Here is a 24708-nt window from a genome sequence, read left to right on the forward strand (position 1 = left end):
AAGTGATTCTAAGATAAGGAGCTGTACACAGTGAGGTCAGATTCACTACACCTGCAGTTTCTGCTGAAATTCATGCGATTGTATCTCCGAATAGAGCATTTCCTCATGACCTGTGGTTTAGAGCAGGCGGGCGGCCACAGTCACTGCTGCTTTTAGTCTGTGTGCCTTTGCTAAACCACAGGTTTATCGCTAATGGTGATGTCCTGTCTGCGAAATGAAAGTGCACCTTTATTGTTTTTGTCAAGGAGACTTTTAAGTTTCATAATGTTCGAATAACTAAATATTAAAAAGGATTTAGATATAAAATACATGCAATACAAATGTATAATACAAGCATACACAGCATGTGTACTGAGCAAACACAAAAACATCAACAGCAATAATAAAATGTTTAGTGATGTAGCAAAGTGCTGCACCTTATAAACTAATAAGATTGAAAATTACAAAATAAATTACGTTAATGGAACAGAGCTGTTTGTAAAGTTACATATGATTAACATCATTTTGAAAATCAGGAATAAAAGTTGATTAAGATGAGGTTTAAGGCTATAAAATGGATTTATCAAACCTGAGTTTCTCAGACATTTTGCTGCACAACATAGCTGCCTTGATTAAAAAAGTATCATCCCATGTAGTTATTTGACTCAATGGGAACAGCTAGAATATCCAAAACAATCAGAAAAATTTTAAAGTGAATGTATATTTAAAGAGCAGGTACATTATGTTTTTCCTTTTAGTTATACATGTCCTGCTGCAGTGAGCCAAACTGCAGCCTTTTGACCACGTTTTTATTCCTAACACTAAAGCACACTATGATAAAATGGTTAATAAATCATTTATCAATACTTTATAGATGTCATAATGAATAAGAGCAACATCTGGGTTGCCAAGTTGTGAAATATTTCTTCTTATCTTCTTCTAACAGGGCATTTTATTTTCATTTTTCACTTGTTAATTCATTATAGGTTGTTTGACCTCTGACCTTCTATAAAAATCCACTTATTAACAACTTATTACAATTTAAAAAAAACTTTATTATTGACTTAATTAGTATTTTTTGTAATTTTTTTTTAAATAATATGATAATTACTGACTTACCAGCAAGAATTTTTTTTATAAATTTCAGACCCAAATTTGTCCCTATTAGCACCTAATAATTGATCAATAAAGAATTAGGCAGACTTGGTGGATCTTGCAGTTATACAGACAGAGTGTTAAACCCATAAGCCTGCAGGATGCCCCCCAGGTAAGAGCTGAAGGAAGTTTTCAGGGATCAAATAGAAAACCAAATAATTACCGGTTTACAATTACAAGGAAATAAACTGCAGGTGTTGGTGTCATTCACAAAACGGTGAAAGAAAGAGAGGGGGAAAAAATAAAAGCATGATTGATCCCACTAGAATTGAACCTTGAAACACTCTTTAGATTAAATCTGTATCAACCAGCTGCTCGGATCTATACATAATGCACCTGTGTCAAAAGCTGCCCTTAAGTCAGTCAACACTGAGCAATTACAAGCTCAAGGGAAATTCCTAATGCAGCAACACCCAGCAACAACTTCCCAAGTTGTGTGAAAGAAGAAAAGACAGTTCAGCTATAAACCATCACAACCAAAAATCACTCAAGGTTTTTATTTAAGAGTGTTTCTGCTGCATAAAGTGAGAGAACACATGCAGTCCATCTGTAGAAGAAGTAGAATAGACAGATGTTGCAGAGATATTGAATTAATGAAGGTCAAGAGTTTTTTTTTTTTTTGTATTTGACTGTAACAGCAGACAGCAGTTTAACCACAATATCACCTCAATACACGGTGACATCATCTGCCCTGAATCTAATCAGGTCAGTATTAGTCACGCTGCTCAGATGTCACTGTTGTACAGTGTGGTAAAATAGATGAAAATACGTGTTTTTGAGAAAGAAATAAAACTTTTTAAGGCATGTGACACAACAAAACACATATGAATGCACAGACATAGTACTGAACACTAAAAACATTTTACTTCTCTCAGTAAATGGTAAAATCAGTTTAACATAACACACATGGAAGTATTTTAAACTTATTTTATTAATGTGCTGAAGCTGGATTTTTTACTTAATCAACATTTTCCTTACACTATAAAAAAAATCATGTTAAATCATCAGGTCTGTCTTAAAAAAATAAATCACTTGTATCAGTACAATCTTTGATAACATATATTAAAGAAGGTCTTCAGGGCCTGTTAAAATACAGTACTGTGCTACCAAAACACACCTGCAGAGGGTGCTGCATGGTGTGGTTACAGTGCCAACATTTTAAGAAACTGGGCATTTAGAGGTATTTTATTCACAAAGTTGGTAAGTTTGATTTACACACTTTGAGTTTAGTTTAAAGAGTCTAACACAACTCTTATTTGTTAGGCTTTGCTTCATAACTCCAAATATATACAGTAACTGGAGACTACACATTGTGATTAAATGTTAAAGGCTCTTTATAAAGTGTTCAAGATCTTCTATGTGAGACATTACACATCAAGTGTATTGTATGTAACAGTAATTGTGTAGTAAGTCAAATTACTTTGATTTTTTTAATAAGTTTATTGTATGAGTATTAAGCTGAGCAGGAATGTAATATATATAAGATACTCTAGTTTAGATTATTGCAAAAGAGTTTAATGTAAAAAGACTTAATTAACCTTTTCTAACGTTTTCTAATATATATATATTTTTTTGAGAAAACAGGATCTAAAAGATGTAACATAATATCATAATGTACAGCATCTTCTTTAGATTAGCTCTTGCAGTTGGCCCGGACATTCATGTACACTTTGTTAGCTGTGAAGAGACGAGAAGAGAAACACAGAGAGAGAGAGAATTAGTATTTGAAAATAGAAAGTCACCAAATGCACAAAGAATCAGTGTCTATGCAGAACTATCACAGAACACAGCAGGGTTAAAGGAGTAATTAAAGCTCCAGTGTGTAGGGTTTAAATGGTAAATAATAAATGGACTGCACTGGTAAAGCGCTTTTCTCGTCTTCTGACCACTCAAAGCACTTTTACGTAACATATGTCACATTCACCCATTCACACACACGTTCACACACTGGTGGCCAAGGCTACCATACATGGTGCCATCTGCGGAAGCAATTTGGAGTTCATTATCTTCTTGCCCAAGTATACTTCAGCATGTTGGCTGGAGGAGCTGGGAATGACCGCTGATCTTCCGATAAGTGGATGACCTGGTCTACCTTCTGAGCCACTGCCACTCCAGTGGCAACTAGCAGTGAGGTTGCAGAACTGAAACTTCTCCTGTGTGCCAAGCCTGTAGGATAACTATGGTTGCCAATGCAAAAACCACGATGGCCCCATCTAGAGCTAGTGTTTGGTTTGTCCATTCTGGGCTATGGTAAAAAACAAAAAACAACATGGTGGACTCCACAGAAGAGGCCCCGCTCACTATGCAGATATAACAACTTATACTAAGATAACAAAACCACAGAGATTTCTATTTTCAGGTGATTATACACATGAATATCAGATTTCTGTTCTGCCAGTAGATGCTCATACATCCTACACACTGGACCTTGAAATGAAAGTACAAAACACCAAAAAGTTTCACAAATGCAAACAAAAAATCTGTGCATCATAATAAAAACAGGAGTTCCATAAAGGCATGAGCAGGTGTGAAAGGCCGATCCTTCATAAACTTTTTCAATGACACTTCGTTTGCTGTAACAAACAACATTTCAGATACAAACACAATAAAATCAGGACTGTCTCCTCACCATTTTCAATTTTCTGACGCCGAATGCTGGCACATCGGTAGGTGATGACAACAATGACGAGGGTCAGCAGCACATCTGCACAAATGATGCCTGCTATTGTCCCCGGCTCGATCCTGTAGCAAGACACAGTGCTCTCTGGCAAACACAGACAGAAAGTAAATGAGGCAGACTGAGAGAGAAAAGAGTGGGATGAAAGATGTGAACTAAAACCATCTGGAAAAAATGATTCATCGGATGTCTGGCTCTGCATTTGTGTTGCTTGTTTTTCTAAATGAAACATTATTAAGAATTGAATGTCAAAGTTGTGTGTGTCTTGTTTTTGCTGTACGTACCTGTGAGGGCCCCGGCCAGGTCTTAGAGAAAGAAGAAAAGAAACAAACATGCAAACATGAATTTCTGCTTCTTTTTTTTTTGTTTAGCTGTTGATGCTACGCAGCAACACCTCTGTCAGTTAAATTTCCGTTGTGCAAAAAGTGTGTGGTGTCTGTTTCCTGTGTAAGACCACCTGAATAACTGCATGTGTGTGCAAGAAGAAGGGGTAATAAAATGTACTTACTGCTCAGAAGACAAAAGACGACGATAAAGAATTTGTTGTAAGCCATTGTCAGGTTTGTCAACTCAGTCGTGAACTTTCTGAAAGACAAAGAGACTTAAAATGGTCTTGTGCTACATGCTCTAAAAAATCTAGACGTGTATTCAATAAGCACTCAAAGGCTGCTTTATAAGTTCATATCCTTCCTATGTCATTGTTTTTGAATTCAGTACCAAAGTTAAATCAGATAAACTGTTTGAGAACATAGGTTTGACCTTTTTAATCTGCGGTACTCAACAAACGACTCCTGTATCACAATGAGTCAGAATTTTCTGTGTAGGCTTTTGCCGAAAAAAGAAGAAAAAATCTTAAATGAGCTCATTAAAATCACCAAAATATTATAAAAACAAAAAAGATAAGGCTCTGTCAACTGCATTTTATGTATCAGAGGTTATATTCACAGTTATATAAACCAAGCTAGATATTCTGATTGTGTATATCTAATCCGAAACTAATTACAAACCCATTTTACTGTGAGTTAACAGACACTAAATAGTTAAAAGTTCAGATGAGGAAGAGAAAGTTAGTGTGGTTGAAGATCCTCATACCTGCTTTCCTTAGGCTGATCTGCTGTCTGGAATCCAAAAGATGATGTGAGTCTAGTTTCCCATTAGTTTTCACTTTTGAGGGCTGACGTCAAGTTTTTGTCCTGCCTCTGCTGGGCTGACACTCTGCCTGTTTGTTGTTGTGTCAACTCAGTGCGGGCTGACAGATTTTGTTTACTGATGGTAACAGAGGAGGTATACATTACAATAAAATAGAATACACTTAATTATCCTCAAAAGTTTGTTCTGCACTCCACTTCCAAAATAACTAAATAAAATGCCCAATTCAATTATAGTGGAAGAGGTACTCAGATCTTTTTGTAAAAGTAACAGTATCACAGTGTAGAAATATGCTGTTACAATAAAAGTCCTGCATTCAAAATCTTACTTAAGTGAAAGCACAGACATATTACAATCAAAATATACTTAAAGTAGAAACAGACAAGGTTGCTTTTACTTATCATTATGAAGTAAATGTTAAATACTGAGGGGGGAATGTCCTGTGCTCCCTGCCTCGCTATAGAATAATGACACCCTCTGTATTTAGATTGATTCCGTATAAGCCTCACTTTCACTATGCAATTTTACCTGGCACTCGGTACGATCTCCCAGTAGGGGAAATGACGTCAGTGTAACAACTGAAATAGCTAAATGTGGTAGTTAGGCTCTGAGGGAAACGATGCAGTTGACTTTGTGACAGTGGTGCCCACAATAATACCACTTGGAAACACTAGGGGGGAAGAGCCCGGTCTCACTCCGAAGTCGTCGAAATTTGGCGCTTGTGCAGTGACTTGCGGCATCAGAAACCATTGAAAAAAGGTATTCTTTAACATCAGCATGATACGCAGCCAGTTGCCATTATAGTTTAATGGCCCACTGTGGTGTCAGGGGGAAACGTGGCGGGACAAGGATGAAAGTTAAGGCTGTGAAAGTCCAATTGGTGTGAGTGGGAGGGGTGTTAGAAGGGTGCAACAAACCCCAACTTTCACCTGAGAGAGTGGCGTTCACATCCCATAAGATTCTAATGCCAAACCCTGTTCTTTTTTCATAAACCTAACCACGTGTTTTTGTTGCCTAAACCCAACCACGTGCATTTTTTGTTGAAGGAAAAAAAAAAACTCAATTCGTGGTGTTGTACCAATGTAGTGCTTTTATTTTGAAAGAGACTGTATGTAAACGTTGAATTTCCTGTGAAAACAGAAGTTTATTTTGAAAGACGACGATCCATGTAACAGGCACAACTTTACACGGCATCCCAGAACTTTAACAACCAATACACCCAGGGTACCTTGCACGTTGTATGTGGACGTTTAAAGTCCATGACCAAACGTTGATATGTGATGAGGCTGGCGTGAGAATGTGTTGGGGGGGAATGTTAAAAAGCTGTCTGTTCCTACTTTAAAGTACCTAAGGTAACAGTGCTCATTATGCAGAATGATCCATATCAGAACTATGAAAGGTAGCTGTGATTGGAGGAGCACTGAGCTGCTGCGTCTACATGCACCACCATCTTGTAAACAACAATCTAACAATATAATATCATTGGACTATGATTAGCCTATGTATGTGCATCATTTTAATATTGCTGCTGGTTGAGGTGGAGCTAATTTCAATCACTTTATACACCACTGGGTAGATTAATTCATCATAATTAAGCAATATCACACTCGAGCTCGTGATGTTGTACTGTGATATCGTCACGGCTGTGATTCGGTCGTAGGCACGAGGCCGCAGGCCGAGTGCCGAACACAATTACAGCTGCACAGGACAACATCACGAGCTCGAGTGTGATATTGCTTTTATACAACAGTTCAACAGTTAAATAAGCAAGGCTGATTAAGAAATGTCGAAAAATGAGGACAAAATAGATAATTTAAGCATTTTATTTGTCTTCCGCCAACAAAAAAAGTTCCCTCAGGACTCCGCTGTCACCGTTGCTATGTAACGCAGACATGGTGCGCCAGGCACTTACTCTTTATACACATTTATCTGCACATTTCCATTAATTGTGGCAGGAGCCTATCCCAGCTACATCGGGCGAGAGGCAGGGTACACCCTGGACAGGTCGCCAGACTATCGCAGGGCTGACACATAGAGACAAACAACCATTCACGCTCACATTCACACCTATGGACAATTTAGAGTTACCAATTAGCCTAGTGCCCAATCTGCATGTCTTTGGACTGTGGGAGGAAGCCGGAGTGCCCGGAGAGAACCCACGCTGACACGGGGAGAACATGCAAACTCTGCACAGAAGGGCTCCCACGCCCGGGATCGAACCGGCAACCCTCTTGCTGTGAGGCAAGAGTGCTAATCACCAGACCACCGTGCCGCCCCAATTCAAAACTTATTTTAGGAAATAAATCCATATTTTTGGCTGTTTGACAGTGGATGAATTAATTAGCCTACAACGCAACTGCTGACCTAACTGACACTAACCGTCAGTTTTGATTTGATTGTTGATTGCAATCAGCTGTGAGGTGGAGTGATACGTACACAGTGAAATAACCGTGATGTTGTACTCCAATATCATCAAGGTTTTACTGTCTCTCGACCAATCAGATTGCAGGGCCGGAACTAACGGTTGTATAATAAAACATATTTCATCAGTTTATTTATAATTTGTATTAATAATCTAAATCTGCAAAGTAACTTAAGTTATTAAATAAATGTAGTGGAGTAAAAAAGTACAATATTTGCCCCTGAAGAACCTCAAACTGTACTTATGTTCAGTACTTGAGTAAATGTACTTAGTTACATTTCACCACTGCAGGTCAGTAGCAGATATAACACATTGTAAAAGACAGTGAACAGTTAAAGTAAATTGTTACACACTCTCATCCAGTGGTAAACACAGCCGCACAGTACATGGCTTTTACACACAGCCAAATCTTTTATCCGCTGAAATTCAGAGCACCAACAAATCTAGGTACAAAAAAATGTTTGAGTAACTTAATATCTTCTGCCGGAGGGCCCCTGAAAAGGTCCTATGCATTTTTTTTTTTTTAAATTTTTTTGCAACAGTTGTTGAAATAAGAAATAAGAAATAAGAAATAAATAAAAGTGACATTTTCAGGAAAACTGGTTTTCATCATTATACTAATGCAACAATGAATACAGTGTTTGTTTTTGTTGTTTTAATAAAGAGGCCTAAGGGTGAATATTTTGGCTCCAAATTAAATTTGGTTATCATTGCTTACATTTCGGATGAACATGATTATTGCTGGCCTCCATGGGCCCCCCCAAGTGGCTGAACCCCAGAAAGCTTTCCCCTTTTTACACCCCTGTGGGCGGCCCTGCCAGAGGGTATAAGCTCACATTGGAAAACATGAGCAGAATCATCTTCAGGGCCTGTTTACTCGTCTTTAAATAAAGGTGTGAAAGTGTGTGGGTTTAAATGTCATCTCTGTGTTCACACTCGTGACTCAATACAAGGATTCATGTTTTTATCAAAGACAACCATTTTGCCTCGATCCCTTCACATTGCTTGTCAGCCTGTCAGCTTGAAAAATCCTCACGGGGGCAGTCTACTTGAGCTTTTAGCTGTTAGTTGCCGATTGAACTTTGAGACAACACAGTTTACTTTATCTGTGCCGTTCATCTTTGGTTTCGTTTTAGCTCAGCAGTGCTTTGTCTTTGGATTAGATGATCCTGACACTTTGTGACAGCAGATGGAGCTGTGAGACAGCGTGCAGCAGGACAAATTCACGCCTTTGAAATTGGTTAGAAAACAAAAGTTTCACATGCTTTTCTTCTTCAGTTTATCCCTGTCTTTTCATCATCAAGATCCAGTCTCGTCTGAAATAGTGCTGACTAAACTGGGGGAACAATGCTTATGTCTCCGTCTTTAGAACAGAAATACAAATACATGCAGTATTAACACAGATATAGATAGCCATAGTACATCCTCTACATAAATAAATTAACATGTCAGTGTATACAATGAGATATTGTGATCAAATAAAGACAGTAAAACTTTCACAATTCTTTAAAAAGCAGCCACACAATGTAACTTTCAACTATATGGACCTGGGAGAATAGAAACCAGCATTTTGCCCTGTACTGTACTGTACTGTACTGTACTGTACTGTACACATACTGTACATATAGGGTGAAGGTGGAGAGGGTGACCAGCTTTAAATTCCTAGGCACACAAATTTAGGGGGGGGGGGGGGGGTTTATTTGTTGTTATGTTTAATGTACTGTTTGTCTGTGTTTTTATTGTATGCAGCACATATGAGTCCAAGACAAATTTCCCTATGGGACAATAAATCGTATCATATTGTATTGTATTGCATTGTATTGTATCGTATTGTATGGTATTACATTGTATTGTATTGTATCGTATTGCATTGTATTGAATCCTATTGTATTGTATCGTATCGTATGGTATTACATTGTATTGTATTGTATCAAATCGTATTGTATCAAATCGTATTGTATTGTATCGTATCATATGGTATTACATTGTATCGTATCGTATCGTACCGTATCGTATCGTATCGTACTCCATCCTGCTCATCACCTGTTTGAACTGTGGCCCTCTGAAAAACACTACAGGTCCATCAAAACACACACCACAAGATTCATAAACAGTCCCTACCCTGAAGCCATCACCATACTGAACTCTGAACTGAAGCGAACCCACTAAAACACATTGCAGTTCCTTTTCTTATGCGCAATAACTTATTTTATGTGCAATAATATACATGAGCACATTTTTGAAATCCCATTTTAACTGCATATGTTGGCAATGACTGTATGAAGTGTTTCTACAATTGTGTGGAATGTAAGTGAAATGAAGGCATTTATTTATTTATTTTTATTACTATCTTATTACTATTTATTATTTACTTTTATATATGAGCCCTGTCCCCGAGTGCACCTGAATTTCGTTATGTTTGTACAATGACAATAAACAAAATCTGAATCTGAATCTGAATCTGAATCCAACCTGTTCACCACAGTGTCATGCCACTTCTTCTTTGATTACTCATTTGTTTCTCTGTCTTCCTTCCTGTCCTTCTTTTTGTTTATTTTATATAATCAGAGGGTGAGAAGAAGAGGTAGTATTTTAAGATTTTGTTATTAATTTAGAAGTCACAAACTTAACCCCTGAATATGTCCGACAGTGGTGGAATGCAGCTGCATCAACATTTTGTCAATACTGCACTTAAGTTTTGTTTTACTTTCTGCTACTCTCTACTTCTGCTCCACCACATTGATTTAATAGATTTAGTGACTAGTTACTTTACATATTCAGATTATTAAACTATTTAGTAGCCAATATAAACTAATCAAAATGAGTTCCACCTTTACCAGCTGCAGCACTAAAGCCACAAACAAATGAATGCATCAATAATAATAATCCAGTAATATATAATGATTCTAGAGTGGGCTATTTTCAAAAGGAGCACTTTACTTTTGGGAGTTTAACTACATGTTGATGCTAACACTTTTGTAACTTTACTTAAGTAAGATATTGAATGCAGGACTTTTACTTGTAACAGAGCGGTTTTACACAGTAGTGTTGCTACTTTACTGAAGTAAAAGATACTTCTTCCACCTCTGATGTTAGACATGTTTTTAAAGTATGTATAACCTGTAGATCACGCTTGGATCTGTCTTAGACCTAAAAGGAAAGCTACTTTTAATGTCTATGTTTCCACCTTTGAAACATTCTGAAAACCTGGCACTGTCGTGAACTTATCAACATTTCAAGATTTTCAAAAAGGAAAAAGACATAAAAAAATCACAGAATATATCATATCACCTTTCACACAGCAGTTCAACTATTTTAAAAAAAATCTGGTTATACATCTTTTTTTTCTGATTTATCTTTTATTTCATTGTTATATCAGAGTTAATATAACATTGATTATCAGGAGCAGCCTGTCCCCCCGCCCCCCCCATCATTATAGCTCATTTTTAGTAACTCTTGTACTTATAATACTCCTATTGTTACTCTATTAGGCACTGCAGTTTGCTTCTGCTCCTTGAGGACACATCTATCTTGTGTACTTGTATATTTTGCCAGATATTTAATACTGTATTGTTCTAAAACTGAGCCCAGTGAGTGACCCTGACTCTGGGAACCCACTTGTTGTTAGTGGTTGTAAATCGTTGAAATTGTTGTTACTGTAATTTGAAGCATTCTCTGGCACAAGAATTTCCTTCGGGATAAATAAAGTTGTATTGAATTGAATTGAATTATTTCCGTACTCTCAGCTGCCTTTTATTTAACATTTGGCTCACTTGTTATTTCATTATTATATTTCTCCACATTTTACATCTCTGTATGCTGTTGTGTTGTTAATGGGACAAATAGACACTTAAATGTTTAGTCATTTGGTAAAAACAGATTCATCACTGTGTCCCAAGGTGATGTCTTGATGTCACTGTTTCTTAGATGACACAGAGTTTCCTGTAAGGCTGTGTCTACAGGGTTTCTTGAAGAAAATAGGTTGTTACCTAAAAGACAATCTGTGAACCAAATTAAAACAAAAAATCAGCTGTCATTTTTTTTTTTTTTTAATTGATTGACAAGTTTATTATAGTGTAACAAGTTATGTTTTCTGAGGCTGGAAACATTTAGTTTAATCGTGCACATTTGTGTTAACATTGGAGTATAATATAATTTCACAGAGTGTGGGCTTTACACTGATTTAGTTTAAGTTTTCATTGATAATATGTAAGGAAATCTACCCTTTGACATACAAAGAAAAAGCCTGATTGGACCATGTATTTGTTTTCTAAATAAATACTTTAATGTAGCTTACTGCTGTGTTTAGTTTTGTGTTTTGGTATTTTGTGATAGTTGTGTTTCTTTTATCAAGGAACAGAACAATATTAAAGATAGAGATGTTTTCATTTTTCCTCAAGTCACAGGCTCAATTATTATTTTTGATTTTAAAGCACTCTGCTTGTTCATTTTTATTACTCACTTCTTTTAGATTTCAGATGCAAATAGTTATACTTGTTACTCTATTTACTTGGCAGCTAATGTAAGTAGTTACTTTAATTAACTTTTAACTTACAGATTAGTATTAACAGAAACATGAGATCATCTAATAAAGTATAGAATATAGATAGAAACAGTTTGTTAAAAATTACTAACCTGTACCAGCTTGAACATTAAAATGTTACTTACATAGTAATGTATTAGTAAAACATCCAGCTTAGTATGCACAGATGAGAGCCATTCTGCATAACATTTAATACTTAAATACATTTTGCTGATAAAACTTGTGTATTTTCACTTCAATAACATTTTGACTTTTACTTATTCTACATTATTGTGCCTCTAATTTACTGATATAAATACTTCCTCTATCGTTGTGCTTAATCTTAACACACCTTTGTCTTGTATTGTAGTAGTTTTTGTTCACACAGCTAATGACTGTTCATCGTATTTCATGCAGTGGTTTGCCATAATGGTGAAGTGTGTGGCTTCCCCTCTCTGCTAGAGGGCGTGGAGCACAGCTGGGGGCGGTGAGGGGAACAACGTGCTCTGTGTGTACAAGCAGGCAGCAATAAGACAACAAGTCACACAGACTTCAGGCGAACCAGAACATCACGGATTCCTCTGGCGCCGTAAAAATCACATCATCCCATTTTGAAGAGACTGAGGGACCGAGAGGACGACCTGTTGAAGATTTCAAAGCAAAACAGTTTCTGACATGCACTTTGATAAATGTGAGTACATTTAATTTGTTATTTATGGGCAGAATACAGGTGTTATCACTGGGGTTATATGTTTATATAGAGCACAGCTTTAAAGGCGAATGTTAAATGGTTTGACAGTTATGATGACAACTTTTACTTTACTACAATTCTGGACAGCATTCTTGTTTTCTTTTATTTATGTGTTATTGTGATAGTGGCAGCATTATAATGATTTAAACTTTGATTGTGTTTATAAGCCTACAACATCACACACCTCTCCATCCATCATAAACACATTTAATACATGTTGTTGTGACTTTATTTTTATAGTTTGGATCCTAAATCTGACTAAAATGAGCCTTAGTAAAGTGTGTTTTCAAAGTAAGACTATGCTTTCTAGCCATTAGGGTAATATGTATGTTAAAATTAAATACATTTTTACAAATTACTACAGTTGAGCGATAACTTCATGCACTTTCTCTCGGTTTTCACTGTATGACGACATAGTTCTGGCGAATCCAAGAGTCAGGACATCATTTGGGGAAACCCTGATGCACCTCCACCCCTGCTCGCTTGTTTTCATTTCCCCTTTTGATTAATGCCAGACAAGCAAACAGCGTGACATGACAACTGAACTTTCTTTGTTTGTGCCTCCCTTTGACACAGGCCTGAGTGATTACATGTTATGTCGCGCTCAGTGGGTTCTGTTAAACCCCAAAATGAGGAAATTGGCTCTGCAGTGCTTCTTTCTTTCTCTGCGGCGCGAGCCAAAAGAGAAAGGTCGTCGGAATCCCCAACCTCCCACGCACATGACTCAATGTCCAGGGGTTTCCACATCTCCTATTTGAATAAAACACAGAGAATAGCCCAAAGCAGTGTGGGGGCAGTAAGTGCAAACTCAAAATTTATATTTATGTGGGGGCTACAATGTCCTCCTACTCTTAAAGAAATCACCAAAAGCCATTTCCTCACTTGTACTTTCTCTCAGCTGATGTGTCAGACTGGAAAGTGTTGAGCACCTGGTCATTTACTGGTTATTATAGTGTGTGTAGTTACAGGTTGCAGCATTACATCATCTGTAAAAAGGCTAAAGGTGACATTTTGTTAAAGATCAAATGAGTCAGGATTGAGTAACTTATAGTAACACCTTCTGAACTTGAAAATGAAACTTGGTGCCGCTGAAATGTACTGACTGATGTCATTTTACTCTGATAAGGTGACCTTTATTATGTGGTGGGAGCAGGTCACACAAGGCCTCATTGTTTAGGACAGGTTTTCAGCTGGAAGTGGAAGTGCTGTGTTTGAGAGACAGAGAAGACGCGGCTAACCGAGAGAAATCTACGCTCCGTGAACTCTCTTTTCTCTCTCGCTGGTGGAATTTGCATATTTTGTTTTTTAAAATGACACCCTCTTTGTGTTAGCTCTGGGGAACAAACATGTCTTGTCGCCGTGCGCCCCACCGCAGCAGTCGACAGGCTCAAAAGAAAATAACAAAAAAAAAAAACATGTCTCTTCCTCTTCTTCCTCTTCTTCTTCTTCTTCTTCTTCTTCTTCTTCTTCTTTGGCTCTGCCTCCCAGACATGTAGGCGCAATAGAAAGCACAAGGCAACTACACGTGTCGAGATGACGTGTCTGTTACACACCAAAGGCAGGAAGATGTGGTTTGCCTTTCTGTCAGCGTAACGGAGCGAGACAGGAAGGTGTCATAGAAAATTAGCAGTGGCAATCCCATGCTAAAGGTTTTCTGATGAATCTGTCTGGTTTTGCACAGCCTCACAATCTGCGTTCCTAATGGAGGAGGTTTCTCAGAGGTTTATCTCTATACTCTGGTTCCACACACATGGGTGGAAATATCACTTTATCTTTCATGTGTGGGGTGAAGTTTTTGAGGAAACAACCTGTGTGGTCACATTATGATAGCTGGAAACATCCGAATTCTGTTTTGTAATATTTTTCCTATTTTTCTCACCTGTTCAATGGAAATGAACTGAAATGATACTTTTTTTTTTTTTTTTTTAAAATCAGCAAGGGGAAAACATACTCATAGTATAATGGATCTGATATTGATGTTCTGTTGTCTGAAGGGGAGCAGAAAAATGTTACCATGGAGAAAGTGAGCAGGCAGTATCATCCTAATGTTGTTGTTTTCTGATTAATTTGTTGAACCCTGCATGATCTAAAGTCCACTCTTGCTTTATAAACATGATTTATATCTTGTTTCTATTGTCCCACACTGACAGTATTTGGTTTATTGACAATTCATTACTTTAGTAAAAACAAAGTCCCTCTTGATGAGATTAAAAGTTAAATTTTAGATTATAGAATTTTCACTCTATTATCTATTCTATTATTTATTCTGTACTTGGCATATTTTGTGATTTTGTGAAATTACTACAAAAAGAGAGAGCCCAAAGTCTGTCTACATGAAAGTTAAAGTTTTTGTCTATTGATTAAATCTGTATTTAGCTGCAGTTTTCATGTTTTGAAAGGACAAACAAGTTTTGTAGTTTTGGAGGAGGGATATAGGAGAGGTGAAACGAATAGTGCCTTCATTGATTAGGCAAGTATTTTGATAATTGATTAATCATTTTGGTCACTTTTCAATCAAAAACATCAAACATTCTCTCTGTACACATTCTCTAATGTGAGGATTTGCGGCTTTACTCTGTTTCAGAGAATTGCAAATTGAACATCTTTAGGTTTTTGACTGTTAGTTGGACAAAAAAAAAGAAAACATCACTTTGGACTCTGAGATACTGTGATTTTTTGGGGGTAGTCTCTTCCTGTTTTAATAATAGATCATAAATGATTAATCAACAATTTAGTCAAGTCAAGCCAAGTCAAGTCAACTTTATTTATAAAGCACATTTAAAAAACAACTCACGTTGACCAAAGTGCTGAACATATAAAAAATAAAAAATGAAAAAATACAGAAGAAACACAATAACACAAAAACCAGAGCCATAGCAGCAACATACATAAATACATGAATCAAGGCACAAATAAGGACAGAGTGGGAGATTAAAATATCATGTCAGGGGATACAAATGCTTTTGAGAAGAGATATGTTTTGAGCCTAGATTTAAACGAGTCAATGGAAGGGGCAAATCTGATAGAAGGGGGGATGCTGTTCCAGAGTCTGGGAGTCTTGGCCCTGTGTTGGAGCGTCGTACTGCTAGGAGCCCCAGGTCAGCCGACCTGAGGGATCTGGAGGTAGTACAGGGGGTTAAAAGTTCTGTGAGGTAGGTGTGGGCCAGACCATTCAGGGATTTATAGACAAACAGAAACAGTTTAAAATCAATTCTGAATTGAACAGGTAGCCAGTGGAGAGAGGCCAGGATGGGGGTGATGTGGTCTCTCTTACGGGTTCCTGTTAGAAGTCTAGCTGCAGCGTTTTGTACCATTTGTAAGCAGGAGAGAGATGATTGATTGATTCTAGTGTACAGTGAATTGCAGTAATCCAGGTGGGTGGAAATGAAGGCGTGGATGACTTTTTCTAGGTCCTTGAATGTGAGGAATGGCTTGAGTTTTGAAATGGTGCGTAGTTGGAAAAAAAACGGCTTTAACTGCTGAATTGACCTGTTTATCAAACTTGAGTGGTGAATCAAAAATGAAACCAAGGTTTTTGATGTGAGGTTTGATGAAAGTGGATAAGTTGCCAAGACTGTTGGATATCAGGTTGATGTTGTCAGAGGGGCAGAAGAGAATGATTTTTGATTTACTGTCGTTGAGTTGAAGAAAGTTTGCTGCTATCCAGGACTTTATTTCATTAATGCAGTTGTGGATGTTGGTGGACTGGTCGTTAGGTTTGAGGGGAAGATAAAGCTGGGTGCCATCAGCATAACAGTGGAAGGAGATGTTGTGTTTTTGAATGATTTGACCGAGGGGGAGCATGTATATGGAGAAGAGAATGGGACCTAGGATTGAACCTTGTGGGACACCGCAGGAGAGGGTAGCTGAGGGGGAGGAGAGTGAGCCAATGTTTATGGAGAAGCTTCTATTGTTGAGGTAGGATGTGATCCAGTTCAGAGCAGTGCCATTATTTAGAAGAAATTCAACAACCTAACTGTTTCATGTCCAAACTATTGACCTCCAATATCCATTGCATGTAAACAAAATACATGACCACAAAGTTATTCCTTTTGGCATTCATTTTTCTTTTTCAGCGCCGAAAGAGAAGCCGTGTTGCACTCTGCCCACAGTCAAGAAACTCCTGGAGGAGAAGAGAAGGCGTGAGACGTCGTCTGTGCTCCCCTCCTGCTCTGCAGCCAGCACAAGCCCTGCTCCTTCAGCTACTGTCACAGTAAGACAGTGCACAGACAGGATCACAATCTCACCATCAGAATATTTATCATGAAGATGTGATTGCTTATAAATTCTCTTTTTTTCTGTCTTTCTTCCAGCAGTTGTCCTCAGCAGAACCATTTACCTGTACAGGTAAGAGAAAGACAACTTCTGCACAACATTTAAAGGATAGATCTGGTGATATACAGCTGGATATAACTTGTTCCTCTGCACTGTTGAGCTCCATTGTTGTCCAGAAAATTAGCCACACTGTTGGCTTTGAGTGACATGTTTCTTCATTATAATGAATATGGACTTCCACATACACTCTATCCCGAACAAATAAACGGTTTACTCCTGATTTAGGAAATCATTTTGCCTTTTTTAAGATACAAATTTTAAGCAGCTGTAGGGAGTTTTTAACTGGTTATAAAACCACCTGCAAGAAGATTAGCTGTCTATATAGTTGCGTTTCTTGCTTGACCCTGGGTCCAATTCCCTGTGAAATCAGACAATTCTTTTATGGCACGCAGACCGGAAAAGCCTATGTTTACATCATCTGAAATAAAGTTTTTACCTGCCTTAAAAGATTTTTCTCCAGATATTATATTTTCTGGTTCTGGTTGATACTGGGGCAGGACCAGCCATGAGAAAAAGAAAAGACTTGACAGAAATAAGCTTAAGGGGACAGCGATGGAGCAAAAACACAAGTCAACCTTAGTCGGTTATTCAATAGATGGAAAGAATTTGGGAATTTGAAAGGATGTTCATGATCAGTTCTGAATTGGCGCTCTTCCCCTCAGACAGCTATGCAGTATGTCTTAAGCGTTCTTAACAAAAGTAGAGTACAATTCTCAAGCAAGTGAAGCTTTTAGCTGAAGGCTACATTTAATCTAGGTGTCTGGATGGTACTAAAAACTTAATTTCAGAGTCATAACATCAAAGTTATTAAGCTTAACCAGCCACAAATAGATACACCACCTCATCATGGTGCATCCTGCAAACAGCTGTGTTTAAAAGAATAAAAAGTATTAAAAAAATAAGTAGCAGGTAGCATGTTAGCTTCCTTGCTAATGCACATAGCATCAAGGCTGAGTCCTTACCACAGAGGCCTTGGTGGTTTGGGTTTAGGTCTGGACTGGGCCCTTTGCTGGATGTCATCCCCTCTATCTCCCCCATCTTTCCACTCTCTCTCTGCCACAAAAAAAGTTAATATTTCTTTCACTAACTTCCAAAACACATGCACTGCTAGGCTAGCCTGATCAAGATCTTTAGGACACAAGGTGATGGTGCTCATGGGAAATGCAGTATGCATCCCAAGAAACACTCCTGCTTTTGTCCACAGGTGCTGCCAAAATCAGTACAAAATGAAAGTTCCTTGTAGTTGCTTTATGTTTTCTTGATCATCATGTCAAACAATGTATGAATATTACTGACTGAGTCATCAGTATTATAAAACAGTCCATCCTCCCTACTCTAGGTGCATCAAGCAGCTACTCAGACATGGCAGTGAGCTTTGAGCAGTGGTCCCCAGCACCAGAGTCTACACTCAGTTACTACCCCAATCATCCAGGATCCAGCTATGCTGCAGCTTACAGCCACCCAATGACATCTGAATATGCCACACAGCAGCATGACCCAGGATATGGAGACACAGTGTCTCAGACATTTGTAAGAGAAATGCCTTCGTCATTGGCTTTTAACTAACATGTTCTATGTATCTGTATCATACCTTTATGATGGGTTGACCTTTCTGAACTGCATTCCTCTGAGCAGGAGGGCTCGATGACGGTCAATGATCCCAACATGGTATCGCCTTGGTCATTTCTGGGTCCCAGTCAGGCTGCACAGCTGAGTTTTGGTTCGTCGTTGGACGCCAACAAGCTGGAGGAGGCCAGGATGCTGCTCAACGGGATGGACTACAGCAGAGCCACTGGGCAAGATGAAGACGGAGACACGTGAGTGCTTATGAATGAGTGCATGTGCTTGAGAATGTGTTGTGTGGTTTATATGTGTTTCAGTATATCTGCTAGAGAGGCTGAAGAAAAAGAATATAAATAACTGACATGTATGGGCTACTCATTTTTCTTTGAATGCAAGATGACACTGATAGTACACACACACACTGCTGACATTACAGTCTTGTGTGAATGTGCGTGAGCACACAATTTATATACTTCCATTGGAGTTTCGTTTTCAGTCACATGGTAAAAGTGAGAGCCAGATGTGCAGCTTGGTAATCCTAGAAAGATTAAGAAAACCAAAAGATATCAATGAGTCAGCCAATCATGCTCGATGATTAGAAACTCAGATAATATGAAGGGACATATTCAACTGTGAAAGGGGAATAGTGTGAAATTGGTTGCGGGGATCACAGCGATTTTCCAGCCTCGTTTAAAACTGATTTATCATGTGCTCTTGTTCTGTCAGCATCCTGCACATCTACACTGCCAAGGGGCTCAGGGAGTGTGCCTATGCTGCTGCAGAGAGGCTGAGGGATGTAGACAGGCTTGATGCCAAAGAACACAAGGGAAAGGTATGAACAAAAATATCTTCCAAAGGGTGCAAATTGCTCTACTTTTTTTAATCACGAACATTAGCACAGGATTATTCTTCTCTAAATAAATGTGTATAACGAATGTGCTTGTGCAGACTGCTTTACTGGTGGCGGTGACAGCAAACCAGCCGGAGATTGTGCAAGATCTGCTGTCGTTTGGAGCGGACATCAATGCCTGTGATGTTAAAGGACAGACTGCCCTTCATCTGGCTGCCCACTATGGCTTACCTGGAGTGTTGCAGGTAAAGCAACAGCAGCACTGAGTTACTGAGTTACAGAGAAGTTAGTAATATGGACCTGATCTTAACAATGATTCCTTTTTGTAGGCAATTCTGTCAAGCAGGCCGGCTGTCAACCTGGAGGCTCGCAACTTTGAGGGTAATTTAATGTTTTACAATGGTTAAACTATCCATATGTTAGAATTTTTAACAAATTTTAGCACCGATTACAAAATATTTACATGATTAGAGCCTTAATTTAAATCTTGCATGTGTCTTCCTCTTTTCCTCAGGTATGACTCCTCTGCACTGTGCAGCCATTTCCCACAGTGTCACCATAAAGGCGCTGTCCAGCAGTGGGATGCAAGATATTAATCTTCGGACCAAGGCTATGGAGAAGCTCTCCTGTGTGGAGATGCTTCTCAGCGCGGGGGCGTCCCTACTCAGTCAGGTGCAGTACAGCTCTTACTTTTCTCAGTGTCATGTAAACTGCCTTGCTGAGTAACGGGCCAAGATCCATAGATGTGTCACAATAGGTGAATGAATGGACAAATTAGTGGCCACAATCAGAAACAGAAAGCATCAGAGCTGAATATGCTAATCACTGACCCATGGGAGAATTACTGAACAGGCTTACTGAGCACAGGCCCAGGGCCCTTAGAGTTTATCCTTCACCTGCACAAAATCCCTCAAAGAGACATGTATCGACCAAGAAGAGACTCAAAATGACCTCAAGGAACCCCAAAACAACCACAAAGAGACACAAATGACTACAGAGACATCTAAACCACATAGAGATGCCTAACAACTACAAAGAAATGCAAAACAACAACAAAAAGAGGCTTGCTCATATGTAGGAGAGGTGATGGGGCCCTCTGCATATCTGTGTCCAGGGGCTGATTGTCTCATAATTCACCTATACACCTGACCTTTCAGTCAAAGTATACACTTCATAGGGGAAGTGCCCTGGTTTGATCTAACCATGATGATGTCATCATACTTGCCATTTCCCTCTTTTACTCTTACATCACATTCAATTCTCCAATTCCAGGAAATCAAAAGTAACAAGACCGTGCTGCACTTGGCAGTAAAGGAGGGGAACATTGATCTGGTGACCTATCTGCTGAGGATTCCCCTGCCCAACATGAAAGACTTTGTCAACTTGAAAGTGAGTCCCACACTGACACAGAACTCATAACTGGATATTACATGCGCATGTGGGTTTATGTGCATATACAAGTATGTGTATTGTTTACATACCTGACTATAAACAGTCTGAGTCATGCTGCATTTTTCCCTTTTTGCCACAGGCGCATGGTCACACAGCTTTACACATGGCAGCTGGTCTCCATGGTAACCCCCACCAGGAGGAGATCCTGCAGCTGCTGCTGCGCAAAGGAGCTGATCCCAGTATCCGCAACCTGGAGAACGACCAGCCAGCTCACCTGCTGCAGAGCGGCCTCCAGGGAGAGCAGGTGAGCAGCCCAGAATTTTAAACAGTCAGCCAGCCAGATCTGAAATGTTTTAGTCCTGCTGTTTCTGTTTTTATCAAGGGCAATTCATTATCATCTTAATTTATGTTTCACTTTCTAGCTCAAGCTCATGCTGAAGAAACGGAGCGCTTCCTCTCGGCGACGTGTCGTGTCCTTGCAGGACCAGGAATGATTTTAAAAATCCCCATTTGTAATCCCCATTTGGAGGGAAAGAATCTGTCTTAAGATGTTGCCTCTGTTAAGAAGGGGATTTACAGTTTATTGTTATGTTGCTTTGGGAGTCTCTGGCCCTAAATATTGTTAACAAACTACTTTGGCATATTAATCTCTAGATATAATTCACATTGGATTAGACAAATGATGCTTTAATGCACAAAGCTTAAATTACCTGTGATTTAGTGTCTGTAAAAAAAGCTTTATTTATTTTAATATGCACAGGGTGAAGTATTCATGTGTAGGCGAAGCATTTCATTCCAAAATGTGATCACCTCCATTGGACCTTTTCACAAATTAGCACTCAGATCTCAAATTCTGACTATTAGAGGCATTTTAATTTTTGTCAGAATGGATATTTAACATTTTTAGATGAGAGCCTTTAAAGCTGTAGTTGCTAACTTTAATAAAATAACTTTTAACCACATTTGCTGAAACTGTCACTATATCTGCACAGTAGTTCACAAAACAGACAATAATGGCATTTACTAGAATCTACCTCAGCTGAAGGAAATTGTACTGTTTAGCTGTAAAATGAGAAACCTTGCTCCGGCTCTCATGTTACAGCTAAAGAGTACACTAAAATTTGTTTCTGAGAACATTTGAGGTGAGTAATAGGCTTTGCAGAGACAGAATCTTGATCCATATTTTATCCACACTGCATAGTTTGACAGTTTGACCAAAGTTCCCGTGCAGGGATTGACAGCTGTGTTAGAGACTCCTCGGTTTTTCATTAATGAATGTGTGGTATAAGGAGGCAGATGAATTTGATTTTTTTCCACAGATCATCTGACTCATGTACAACTGTGTGGATATAGTGACTCTTGAGCAGACATGATAAAAGTTTTCTTACCACATTTACCAGCTACAGCTCTAAACAAACTGAAAAAAAGAGCATTAGTTATCTTTAAACAGCAGAAGGTATAGATGTCGCTGCGGAAGGTGGAGTAGTATTCATCTTCGTAATGGGCCACACTCCCAGTTTAATGTTGATTTCTGTGAAATCGTTTGTATGACCTCCAGGACAATGTCCCTGAAACCCCTCTGACTCTCTTGTCAAAACCCCCATCATACTAAGTTATCATATTGATACACTGAGTGATGGTTTTGATTTCAGTCAGCATGTGTGCTTATGTTAAGAATGCGTGTGTTAACGAAAACAAAAACAAAAAACTGAATCACATAAGTTAACTTTCTCTCTGTATGCATCATACTTACATGGGTAACATCAAGTACAATTTTTCTTTGTGGAAAAAGCGACTTGACAGTGTGTAAAGCTATTATGTACTTGAAACTTGATTGTGACAAAGAATGTGTTTATCACAGAGACATTACGTGAGTAGGTGCGGTGACAAATTGTCTGAGTAACTGTACATTTTAGTCATGAGTCATGAATAAAAGTACAATAACACTGTATTCAAAGTTCCATCTGCATGTTTTGATGTTCAGGACATCCTTTAAACAGTCACATTTAACATTTGGCCACAGAAATTACCATGATGGAAAACATACCATCCCACCAGAAAGTGATGGTGTAAAGAATTTTTATTTTTCAAGCCCATTTTCCACCATCACAATGAATGTTAGTCACAAAGGTCTGAAGTAAGGTCTGAGTTGTGTGTCACATATGTGTCATCTCTGTTGAATTCCCATAAAGCACAAAAGAAAGATCAATCTCAGGAGCAAATGACATATTGTCTTATTTCTACATTACATTTATGTCACTTTAAGATATATATAACGTTAAGAACAAGTTCATTATAAACTGATAAAACCACGTTGAGTAGACAAGACCTTTATTTGAAACAGTGGCCTCATTTTTCAGCTTTACAGGTAATACATTTTAATTTGTAATACCATTGCCTTTGAATTTAATAGAAGAAATTACTGCTAATAAAACAAATACACATTTCATCTATTGTAATATCGATCAAAGCATTTTCAAAATGAAATACTTTGCTAAACATTGTCTTATATTTTATTGTAGCCACTTCTTTTTTGCCTATTCTGATCAGTGTCTTCATCATTTTGTCATGCTGAATAAACAAGATACCAACAAAAAAAAATTAAGAAAGATAAAGGCAGAAGATAACTGTTACAATTGATCATTGCATGCGTTTTTTTGTTTTGACTTGGAGATGTACTCTATAAATATTTAATCATGCTATTAATTTTATTGCTCTACATGAGTACAATGTAAGAGAACGATTGTTGCTTTTTTAAAATTAAAAGTACCTCATCAAGTCTCATGTTTGAGTGTTTTTCCTTTTTTTTCCCACTTCTTTTATTCCCACTCAATTTGGAGCCATCTTTAGATACATACACAGTACATTGCTATTATTGTAAGACTCTCTACAGAATTCAGTGGGAGGCTCAATGAAACCAGGTCAGGATGCGTTGGAAAACCCTGTATATTGATCATCCAGCTGGCAGAGGTATATTAGCCATAACAGGGATGGCCATAAACAACCAGTGTTTGTGTGTTTTCGCTGGTGGGGTTCCCGTGACGACTTCTTCCCCTTTCAAGTGTTATATTTTCTATACAGTTTGAGGAGGCACTGGAGAAGAAAAGAAAATAAATCAGAGGGACCGGCAAAGAGGAAGTGGTCATTATTGAGCTGCACATAATGATCCTAATCAGTAAAGTGAACTTACCCTCTGTCTTTGGTATTTGGGTACCAGAGGAGCTGGAACTGCAAACAGAAATAATGACATTAGTGGACATTTGTGTTGTTTTAATCCATTCAAGATGGCTGATTATTAAATATAGTTTGAAACCTGTTGCCACAACTTCAACCTGGAGCTAGATTTGATTGTAGCTATAATCAGGCTCCAGGAGTAGTTGAAGCCACAGGGTTCTGAGGTGTAACTACAGACCAATATGCAGCTTTGTGTCCCGTTCAAACAGCAGCTTTTGCCTCTCTTCACTTTTTTTTGCCATACAAGCGGCATGCGATAATATCATATCACTGCCCACTCACTACCAACACATGAGGAGTGTGATGCATACATTTTTAGAGCAAGCACCGAGATAAAGGGAAGATCAAAGCACTGCCCACATGTTATTCGTCACACACGGTTCTGCGTAAAACTCTTTTATGTGTTGGGAGTGTGTTTTGGGTTGAGTGTGCAGAACAAGGAAGGGGGTATTCAGAGAAAAGGCATCCAGGGCAGGGATAGGAAAAGGCTGTGGGAAACTCAGTTATAGTCAAAAAACAATAGTGGAACAGATTTCCACCCTGGTTGGGTATCCCCTTCAAGGCAGATTCATACAGCATGCACAGGCGCATCATCCACTAAGCTTTACACAACTCTTACTTGGATGAGGATTTTACACATTTTGTGAATTTTTTACCTGTTTGAGGAATCATAGATTAG

The 24708-nt window shown here is 38.4% G+C and overlaps 2 protein-coding genes across 3 annotated transcripts; one reads left to right on the forward strand and one right to left on the reverse strand.

Moving 5' to 3' along the window:
• Positions 1 to 2047: 2047 nt before the first annotated feature.
• hcst (hematopoietic cell signal transducer) lies at positions 2048 to 4976 on the reverse strand. Its single transcript, XM_049583778.1, has 5 exons — positions 4904 to 4976; positions 4320 to 4396; positions 4096 to 4116; positions 3764 to 3898; positions 2048 to 2811 (listed from the first exon to the last, which is right to left on the reverse strand). Exons 2-5 carry the CDS (start codon positions 4363 to 4365, stop codon positions 2768 to 2770), a joined length of 246 nt encoding a protein of 81 aa, XP_049439735.1. The 5' UTR covers positions 4366 to 4396; positions 4904 to 4976; the 3' UTR covers positions 2048 to 2767.
• Positions 4977 to 12463: 7487 nt separating this feature from the next.
• LOC125893209 (NF-kappa-B inhibitor delta) lies at positions 12464 to 23756 on the forward strand. 2 transcript variants are annotated; one of them, XM_049583768.1, is made up of 12 exons: positions 12464 to 12595; positions 16732 to 16868; positions 16969 to 17002; positions 18330 to 18520; positions 18626 to 18807; positions 19280 to 19385; positions 19502 to 19648; positions 19733 to 19784; positions 19918 to 20075; positions 20676 to 20792; positions 20935 to 21099; positions 21218 to 23756. In XM_049583768.1, the coding sequence occupies exons 1-12, from the start codon at positions 12580 to 12582 to the stop codon at positions 21287 to 21289; spliced, it is 1377 nt and encodes a 458-aa protein (XP_049439725.1). In that variant the 5' UTR covers positions 12464 to 12579; the 3' UTR covers positions 21290 to 23756. The 2 variants fall into 2 exon arrangements, with proteins under 2 accessions (XP_049439725.1, XP_049439726.1); XM_049583769.1 differs by having other exon boundaries at positions 16972 to 17002.
• The last annotated feature ends 952 nt before the right edge of the window (positions 23757 to 24708 follow it).

Source organism: Epinephelus fuscoguttatus, linkage group LG8, assembly GCF_011397635.1.
Source record: "Epinephelus fuscoguttatus linkage group LG8, E.fuscoguttatus.final_Chr_v1".
Lineage (NCBI taxonomy): Eukaryota > Metazoa > Chordata > Actinopteri > Perciformes > Serranidae > Epinephelus > Epinephelus fuscoguttatus.